General features: G+C 30.6%; 1 protein-coding gene across 2 annotated transcripts in view; it reads right to left on the bottom strand.

Annotated features, from left to right (window-relative positions):
- Positions 1 to 10,931, bottom strand: part of Cbp53E (Calbindin 53E) — a 60,567-nt gene that overhangs the window by 25,376 nt on the left and 24,260 nt on the right. For both annotated transcript variants that reach the window (XM_067044794.1, XM_067044795.1), the window contains exons 3-7: positions 10,046 to 10,131; positions 9,889 to 9,978; positions 3,841 to 3,927; positions 1,110 to 1,166; positions 955 to 1,035 (exon numbers count right to left, since the gene is read on the bottom strand). In XM_067044794.1, the coding sequence (XP_066900895.1) occupies positions 955 to 1,035; positions 1,110 to 1,166; positions 3,841 to 3,927; positions 9,889 to 9,978; positions 10,046 to 10,131 (401 nt within the window). The remainder of the gene's footprint in view (positions 1 to 954; positions 1,036 to 1,109; positions 1,167 to 3,840; positions 3,928 to 9,888; positions 9,979 to 10,045; positions 10,132 to 10,931) is intronic.

Genomic DNA, 10,931 nt, shown 5'->3' with positions numbered 1-10,931 from the left:
GCAGTCAGTAGGTTCACTACGAAGGGTAAAGGTGATTTGATGGGATTTGTTGGAATTTATCTTAATCCTCCAATTACGACACCATTCTTCGAGGGCTGTGATATGAGATAGGAGATTTTGGGATACGATTAATGGGTTATTATTAACAGCGAGCACACATCGGCATACGTGGTGAGGATAGTGTTAGGATTGGTTGGAATGTCAGCTGTATAAACGATGTAGAGGATGGGACCAAGGATACTACCTTGAGGGACATCAATATAATTTAAAAGGTTTTTAATGTTACTCATCAATATAACATTCTTATCCACTGTATCATTTATTTATTACTCACATTTATATGTATATAAATAATAATTTTATCAATCTACTACTGTATTTGTCCATAGTTATTAATCAACTAATTTATATTTTCATTTCATTATCATGTATATTTTCAAATTGTTTAGTCTATTATTTATTTTATTTGTATTTTCTTTCTCTCTGAATGATGGTTGTTGTTTTTTGATGGTTGGTTTGTTTTTATAGCCCTGATGAAGACCTGAAAGTCAGGTCGAAACGTCGGCCCAAATTAATAATTAGTTTGTTTATTTGTGTTTTTTCTGCTAACCGCACCCCCCTCCCCTCCCATCTTCTCCTCTTATGTGTCTACGATCAACTTCACAAATCAAATCTTCACATCGTTAGTATGGTTAATATTTTTTTTTTAATTTTACTACAAAACTGAATTCTCCAAATTGATTTAATTTTTTTCGATCGACGAATATCTTGACAATATTATTGCCTCTATGTTATCTAAATCTAAGTAATATAATTACCTTTAAACATTTTTTTTTTTAAATGTATTTGTAAAACTAAATTGTTCTATGGTATTTTAAGAAGTATTAATGGTGAACAATGCATTCCTTGTAATAAAAACATTTTGGGTTCGTTAATCCATTAATGGTAACTTACCATGGTGTCTGTGTATTCAATAAGCTTGTCCTCAGATACATCATTGATCTTGGCTTCTTTGAGGAGGTCCCTCAAGAAATTCTGAAAATATTTTGAATAAATCACAGGATAAAGGCTAAAAATAATTTTATTAAAAATAAATTTGGATTTATCACCTTTAGTTCGTCAGCCTCTATGTAGCCACTCCCGTCCATATCGTATTCTCTCCAGATCTGATAAAAAAAAATAAAAATATTTTAATATACTTATCAGATAATAAAAGCTAAAATTTTCAAATTATGAGGTGCACTATATATAGGGGTATACTACCCATCCGTTAAATACTTTGGAGTGATATTTGACCAAACTCTCTCCTAGAAAAACCATGTCCAATATCTCCCACCGTACTTCTGCACCTCAAAGCACTGTCACCTACTTTCCTTTGAAACCAGTTCCTGGTTACTTTCTTACTATAGACTATTGTGCGGTTTACTGGGGTGTCTCTGAGGATCTCGAAGCAAAATTAAAACGATTGATTAATTGCCTTATATATTCATCTTCGGGATCCCCAGAGACGTCTCTGTTGCCCGATTTTACGTGGAGAGCCGGTAAGAAAAAAAGGCAGTTCTCAAGGCAATCTCACCCCAATTTTTGATTACTTTAATGAAAACTATGTATAATTAATAGTCAAAATTGATGAGTCTGCCAAGTATAGGTAGAGGGAATAAAAAATAGCAGCTGTTTCAAAACCTTTAAAAAAACACTACTTTTTCATTCAGAGCTCTCTTAAAAACTACCTACAACACTAAAAAACCTAAGAGCACATTATTTAAAGAAGAATAAATTTGCTGAAATATTAGCCCTAAATGAGCTAGAGTTACGTTCAATTGATCTCAAGATAAACCTTTTTAAAAATAAAAATTTCTTAAAAATCTACTGCAGAAACTATTTGACGTACAGATGTCTGCCAGCGCTCAGATTAAAGCTTGTTAAATTTACTACTAAATAGTTAATTATGTTTATCTTTGTAGGGGAAGTAGTTTTATGATATTTGAAAAAATAAACTCACAGAATACTAATTTATAATTGTTCATATAAAATGTTGGATATGTGAAAAAATATATCTTTAGATCCATAAGACGCACATATGTCTGCCAACACTCAAAATAAAGGAAATTTAACTTACTATAAAGTAGTTTATGATACTTATCTTCGTAGGGATAGTATTTTTTATGAAACTCACATATGAATATAAATTTGGCAAATGAAAATTTGTCCGAACAACTATAAATCAATCTATTTTAGCGAATTTTATGTAAACTATTATTCCTACGAAGGTAAACATCATAAACTACTTTATAGCTCATTAAACGAGCTTTAATTTTAGTGCTAATAGACATCTGTACGTCAAATGGTTTTGAGATATAGATTTTTCAAAATAAATTTACTAACTACTGATCTTTCAGTTCGTCCCATACAACATTTTTATGAAATGTTGCTTTTTAAAAAGCCTTATCTGGAAAACAATTTAACGTAAATAACTCTATTAGGGCTCATATTTTAGCAAATTTACTCTTCTTTAAATGACGTTCTCTTAGGTTTTCTTATGTTGTTCCTACTTTTTAAGACATAGAGCTCCGAATGAAAAATTTAATTTTTTTATCGGTTTTAAACAGCCGCCTCTACCTATACTTGGCAGGCTCATCAATTTTGACTGTTAATTATAAATAGTTTTCATTAAAGTAAACAAAAATTGGGGTGATATAACTGCCTTTTTTCTTCTCTTGGGCTCCTGTACTACTCCTTCTATTACCAAGTTATCCACTCCCAAAGTCCATCGTACATTTCCGATCTTCTTTTTAAATGCTCAGAACATCCCCACAACATTCGTTCGCGGCCTTCAGACTAATGATGTAGCTTCTCATCGAACCGCTGCTTTTGACATATCTTTCCTAATACCCCTTCCCTATTAAATTCTACCTTTGTTCGTTGCTTTTACACCCTTCCAACGTTCAAATATCATATTTTAATGACTTCATGTCCACCCAATTCCCGAAGAATGGCAGTTAAATGATTCAAATAATATTTATGAATGGTTAGAAAGATACTGGGCTGGAGATAAGGGTGAAAAGAGCCGAAAGCTGCATCATAAGATTCATTTTCGAGTTCCCCTGACTCTCTCATGATTCCTGTTTGTCCTTGATGTTTATCTTTTCCGAGTCTTTGAGACAAAAAAACCTACCTAAATACTTCATCTTCTCACCCTTCGTTCATCTATCCATTCATTAAATACTAAATTTCAACCGATTGATTGATAAAATCCTTGTTATTGTACTGCTCGTTCTATAAATCACTCCCATCTATACGGCAATTCTCCTTAAATATTTCAAACTATACCATAAGCATACAATATATATAAACAATTACTACAATAAAATTATAATCGTAATTTTAAACACCATCCTTTTGTGAATATTTTAATTATTCTGAAGCTGAACAATGTAATTATACTTAGCGAACTTTTTTCGCGGAATGAAATTCATACATATACTCTTAGACTAAGACCTTGTCAAAATATAATCATTAAATCAATTATATTAAATTTTTCTTACGCAAAATTTAATGTATTTAAAAAAAATTAATAAAAGCTTTAGGAAATTCATTATTACTGTATAATGGACATCGTAATTAATTTTCACTATGGCTATTCACTTTTAAAAGAACCATACAATTTAACTAATATTGTGTGTTATTTGTATACGTATGTGTGAAACTTTCCAATGGAATGTTCTAATTATGGTAAATCAACCAATGATGATTAAATATTATTATCATTCTAAATATGTTTATAAAAGCATTATTATTATAGTCATTATAATTAGATACAAGGGAAAAATATTTATATACCTTCATAAACTCGACGCTGGACTCCAATGGATTGTCAAATCTGAAGAGCAAAAGAAAGTTTTCTTCCATTGGTAGAAGTTGAGCCAACTGCAACAAGCCCAATAGTAAAATATTTGCATATTGTAAAGTATTATTACTTGTTATTTGTCATATCTATAGCTGTAAACATTAACACCATATCATAAAGCAATAAGCGCCCATTAACCCATCACCATATGAACTGTAATTCAAGTCATTCTGTCACTTCACCTACTGTAACTGTAAGAAAGAACTTTCAACTAAGTTTTATTTTTTTTATATGGCCGCACGATTCGTACATACCATACTGATACAGTAGTCATAGCTTTTGAGAGATCATTTTGCGCCTGGTAGGTTATTACAGAATAATACTACTCTTTTCTATCTTCGAAACTATCATTACTGTCACAACCGTTCGTTAGGTAAGGTTGAAACACTGTTATTTTTCCGTGTTAGTAAAATATATGGATTAAATTTAGTTTAAGTAGCATATGAACAGTACAGATTATGTGGGTGGTTGTATGAGACTTGATGGATATGTAGTTAATAGGGAATTGGTTTAAGAGGACAGAACTGAAAACTTACTCAAAACTAATAAGGAAATTAATTAATCAATTTTTTAAATGTTCCTTAATGTTAATAAAATTCATTTTCGGGAGATATCATCTAGGGTGATCCTTGAAAGACACAAAAGCATAAGATGGGCTAAGTGACTGAGTGATACAAGAATCCCAAGAGGAGAAACATTTGTACTTCATCCCACTTTTTGATTACTCTGATGAAAATTGTACACAGTTAAGAGTCAAAATTGATGACTCTGCCAACCATTGTAATTGGTAATAAAAAATATAGCTGTTCCAGAATCTAGAAATGCATTGTATATCATTATATCAAGTCCATTCAATCCTTTCTGTCTAAAGTGCTACTAACAATAGTCAATGCTTCATACTACGTAACAAACAAAACTGTACATCATGACCTCAACATCCCAGATGTTCTTTACGTTATTTTACCCAGATTCATAAATGTTCAGAATCTCTTAGCATCACCAACCATCCTTATAATCCTCCTCTAAGGTTGAAACGGCAGTGGTCCCGAGACCTTTTCTGAATTTATAATTGGAATTCTGGCTGTGGCCAGCGACTCCATTTAAGTCATGAGTGTATGTGGCCATAGTGCTCTCAATCCGTCTTCATTGGCATTCAATATCAGACTGAGATTCTCCATATAGCTCAATACTCAATAAAGAGCGATTTCAATGGAGCCCTGCTTTGCTTTTCCTCGTGTGGACCGCAAAGCTTGGTTCACACATTCCCAATGCTGGACGTGTATATTGTACATAAAAGTAAATATGAGTAAGATATATTTATTTAATTGCTATTTAAATTTTCTTTTTCTTGTATATAAACTATTTTATTATTATTTAATCCTCTCATCTCTCACTAGAAAACAAACTACTAATTTATAAGACTATACTCAGACCTATCTGGACCTACGGACTTGAACTTTGGGGAACAGCTAAACCTATTCAATCCTTTCAATCCAAAATCCTTAGAACTATATTTAATGCACCCCATTACGTTTCCAACAGAACACTACATATCCCTTTTGTCCTTGACCTCATACCAACCAAATTCTCAAAATTCCATATAAACCTTTCCAAACATCCTAATCCTTTGGTTCAAAACTTATCTAGTTCCACCCATCCCTACAGCCCACCTGGAAGGTTGAAACGGCAGTGGCCAAGAGACTTATTGTAAAATAAAAATGGACAATTGAAGTCCTGGCAATGGTCAGATTCTCAACTCAAGTTGAGTGTTTGCGGCTTTAGCGCACTTGCTCAGCCTCCACTGGCTCACTACCAGTGATGGAGTGAGAGGGATGCGCTGTGATCTTTTGAGATCTGCTCTACTATTATATTATTTTTATCATTATTTTATTTTATTTATTTATTTTTTCATACACATAATTTGATTATGTTCATTTTGTTTATCCTTCTGTTTCTATATATTTTAAGAGAATTTTTTTTTCATTTATTTATTTATTTTTATTCATATTTTATTTTATTTTAGTATGAATGTGATCGTTCATCACTATTACCTATTGCCCACAACTGTGGCAGATTGTAATATCTATCAATAAATAAAAAGTATTTTATATTCTATCATTTAATCAGTTTTTATTATATCGATTAATATTTTTATTAATAGATGTCATATTTGTAACCTTTTTATTTTTTAAAATTTGTTTATTATTATTGTTATTATTTACATGTTTTCTTTAGTTTAGTCTATATGTTGTATGAATGGATAAGTATCTATTCTATGGCCAATCTCATAAACGGTAAAAAATGGTTTGCGGTTTTTGGCGATTTACGACTTTAGGAAATGTCAGATAAAAAAACTGCCCTAAATTAATTCGTTTTAAAATCTAATATACAATATGAACCGGTAAAAAAGGAATGATCAGGGGAGGTAAGAAAATGAACAATACCCTCAAAAAGATTGATTAAATACCACTGTGATAGCCCACACAAAAATCAAATAATAATTTTAAAATTTGTAGAGGTTGGGAGGAGAAGGGGTGAGTTAACCTATAATATAATGAACCAGAATATTTTCTGATTTTTTTATATACGAAATATAAAATAAAATTATAATTGTACCCTTAAAATTTGTAACTTTTTTTGGTAAAGAAACGTCTAAAGATGCACAGACAGTCCGATACGTTGTGAATAAGTGAATTATGTCATTTTATTTTATTTTCTTTCTGAATACCAGAAAAGAAAAAAGTTTAATAAACTGTGTAATAAAAACGGTTAACCGTATTTCCAACTCAGACTATTAGTTTTTTTTTCAGCCGCGACTGAAGAAATACGTAATGATATCAATCAGTCCAAAGCTCAATCCAGTTCTATGGTACCCCTCCCCGCCTAGACCCAGATCAAATTATCTGATTTCGGGCTCCCCCCCCTCCTTCCACCCCCAACGAGGATCGTTCAATAGAAACCCGAGACCTTCTTTACATACCTAATCAATTACTTTTTTCTGTCCTCTACATCGGAAACCTTAATGGACCTCAATTATGACTGAACTTTCTCCGTGCTTGAACTATTTTTATTGCATTCATTCCTTTTTTTATTTAAATATTTTATCATTGTTTGAGAAATTGCGTTAAATTAATTTTATATCTCCAAAAGAAATATTAAATATCGTCATAATGTCTAAAAATAAATTCAAAGGTACAAGCTATCCAAAAACCTAAATATAAGCAATTAGAAAAAAAAAAAAAATGTGCTCAACCCCTCCCGGAAATGTTTAAAACCTTTGAGGTTCAAAATAATAATTAGTATTAAACCTAATTTTGTAGTAAAGCTTTTTTTACTCTAAGTGCGCCTAGAAATTGACTAAAAATTGAAAAGGAGAATAGAATTTTAATGTTTAAATACCAAAAAAATGAACATAAATTAGAAATTAAAAATAATTGTGTTGTGGCCACCATAGTTAAAAAAAAATATTATTTTTTTTATTTATTTATTTTAAAACTTAAAAGCTGTAATATACATGATTGATGTCAATTATGAAAAACTTTCCCCTTTCGTAAAAAACAAAAAAAATTTAATTTTCATAGCAAAAAGTTGGAGTATAATGATTTTATTTCTTTTTCATATTTGCCTGTTTAAATGATGAATTAAAGCTATACATATATATGAGTGATTCAAATTTTGAAAGCTTTCATCTATGAAAAATAAAATATTATTTTTATAGAATAAAGTCATGGTACAGAAATGTTCATTTTTTTCACGCATTCTAATGGGAAATTAAAAATAGTTGTAATGTCCATAAATAATTTAAATTTTGATAAACTCCCAACTATAAAAATATAATCTAATTTTTGAAGCAAAAAGGTATTGTACGGTGATTTCCATTTTTTATTTTTAGCCCATTCTTAGTATGGATCCGTTCTTTGATAAATAATTCACTGCTTTAACAATCAAATAAACACAGCCAACCTTTCTATTTTTTTTCAAAGTTTTTTCTGGCTCTTTTTTAGAGAATTCAATCTTAAATTTAATTATCTAAAATAATTAATGAGAAACCAATTAAATTAAAGAAAATTAATCCTTAAAAACTGAGGATTTTTTCTTATAGAAATACTTAATTATTAATAATACATATTGTTATTATATGGGCGACAGACCATGGAGGTCTAAGTTTCTTGACGTGATTTTTTTTGGAGGGTGGGTTTGTCACTCCCACGCCTATTTTTTGTGAGTGCCACCCATTCGCTACCGGGCCTAACAAATGCCGGGGGGGAGGGGAGCTTGTGAGTAAGTTTTGCATTATTTTATGCTTGATAAAAGCCCGGGTGAGACCTGGATTCGATCTGACAACCTTTGGATTGGTAGATTGGCCCGTTGCCACGCTGCTACCGCTGCCCTCCATAATACATATACAAAACTATATATATATAATCTCTCTCTCAATAGGATATCAACAGTTCTCAATAGGAAAGGAATATCTGGAAAGGAGTCGGACATGAACCAGTCGACTTGAAAGAGAATGTATAATAAATACGTAGTTTCTTTTTCTTCGCTCTTCCCGGCGAGAATCCACAAGAGAAACTGTGAAACTTGAGAAGAAATGCGTGATGTTCAGATTTCACAATGAACACCTCACTACATCTCTGACTTCGTAGTTTTAGTACTAATAATCCAGACTATGTACATAATATAAGAAAAAGCAAATCTTCCTATTTCTCAAAACGTTTGTTTTGGAACTAAGGTTCTAGAATTTAAGAAGTAGTATCGTTAAGGACGTACCCAGGATCAAAACTAGGGAGGGGGAAGTAAACCATGGTCGTTCCGGTTGTGACATTTCAGCACGGAAAAGGTGAATGAAACCAAAATTTTACGATAATTACAGTAGTGCTTTATAAGTTATTAAAATTATTTGCTTGAAACAAATTTTTTTATTAAATTAATAATTTTTTATTAAATAATCCTTTCAATTTCTTGAGACTAGTGTTTATTTTTTAAATAAATTAATTGATATCCATATAAGTTTCAACACTCATTATTAGGGATATTCATGATCTTTAGTTTAACATGTTAAATGGAAAAATGTATGTTAAATGGAGAAATATTTCCATCTTTTACCAAGTTAAAACGATTTAACATGTAACATGGCTGAGAGTCTGTTACTAGGTCTGTTAAATGGAGAATGACGTAACAAAACAGACCAGCTGAGCTTGTCACTGTTTTATTTGTTGTCGTGTTAGGTTACTTACTCGTAGTTTGTGTTTTTTTTTTCTTATGTCTTGTGTTTTGGATTTTTTAAAAAATATAATCAGTAGACAAACTTTTACACTTCTACTTTTCACTTATTTTAGGCATGTTGTAATATATTACTGTAATCAAAACTTAGAAGTAAAAAATAACATGAAGTTTTGGAAGGAAAGGTTACTAAACAAGTTGCTCAGAAAATCCGCTAGGAGCTTTTATCCATCTATCATTTAACATGACTTTAAATAGGGCTGCTCACAATTCTATACTTACAGCATTTAACATGGTAAAACATTTTACATTTAACACAATAACATGGATACCCCTGTTATATCATCAACAGCCCAATGTTTCGGTCCATTCGGCCATCCTTAAGGACAATCTTAAATATAAATTTACTCCTCACATCCAATGATTTAAAAAACGTTTTGCAGGCTATTCTGCCGAGGTCATTAATTACAAGTCAAATTACCTTATTTTGTTATAATTTCATTCATTTCTAAACTTTTTTATTTTATATTAATTTAGCACTACCAAATATTATATAAACAAACTTTTTTTTTTAAATATACCAATTAATTTATTTTAAAAATTAATTAATCATTTTTGTTAATTTCTAGGGGAGCTGGTGTCCCCCTTACCCTTTCGCTAAGTACGCCTATGAGTAGCGGTCGTACTTACTCGTTCCTAAAATGTTTTCACAGTAAATTATCAAATATGAAGATAATTTGAAGAAAATTACTCACTTCTCGGATATCGATTTTTCCATCCTGATTATCATCGTAAGCCTCCATAAAACACGCTTTGAGTTCTTCAAGCATGGCATCCGAAACTGCCTGTAACAATAAAATTTTGTAATGGAAATAGACAAATAAATATTATTATCTGTTAAATATCACTCACCTCTGGGCTGACATCTTGTACGTTAGCACTTGAAACGAATTCCCTCAGGAAACCGTCCAGTTCTGTACCCTCGATGTAACCGTTGGCTGAAAATTTGCCAGCATTCATGAATTTTTCAAATCCGTTATTAGAATAAATACATGATAATGACAAAAAAAAAAAAGAATAGCTTTAGCTATAATATGGTTTTTCCCCATGAAAAATATTTGAAAAATGACGCAAACATTTTCCTTTTTTATCGGTTCGATTTACAGTAGCTTCAAAACTCGTAATCAGTTCACACAAGCAAATATTCCAGAGTACCATTTAAAAAAAAATCCTTTATTTTTGATTGAAATGTGAAAAAATGTTCCAGTAATATATATGAGAAAATGATTGGGGGTGTGGTCAGTAAAGAATACAAATAGAAATTGATTTATTAGTGTCCACGTTTCGGCCACAATTTCAAGCCTTCGTTAGGGCTGAGAACACAAACAGGAATTACACATTGATTAGAAAATAAGAAAACAACTAAAATTATAGATGCAGAATAGTATTGAAAGGCATGTATATTCAAAGTATTATAAGAAGATAATATTTGCTGTATCTAATGCTGTATGAGAAAAGTAATAATAACATTAATTAAGAGGAAAAAATAAATAATAAAATATATATGAAAATTTAGTTAGTAAATATATGTACAAAATAATGTAAAACAGAGTGATGAAAAAAAAGGGAAATAAAACAAATATGAAGTTAATTAAATATGTATTATATTAAATATATGTTTTATTTCTCACTTTTTTCATCACTTGTACATATATTTAATAACTAAATTTAAATTATTTACTAATTAAATATGTATTTTATTAAATATATGTTTTATTTCTCACTTTTTTCATCACTT

The sequence above is a fragment of the Halyomorpha halys genome, unplaced genomic scaffold, assembly GCF_000696795.3.
Source record: "Halyomorpha halys isolate HHAL.00 unplaced genomic scaffold, Hhal_1.1 Scaffold273.1, whole genome shotgun sequence".
Lineage (NCBI taxonomy): Eukaryota > Metazoa > Arthropoda > Insecta > Hemiptera > Pentatomidae > Halyomorpha > Halyomorpha halys.
Note: the sequence above shows the minus strand (reverse complement) of the source record. Positions and strands in the feature narration are given on the sequence as shown.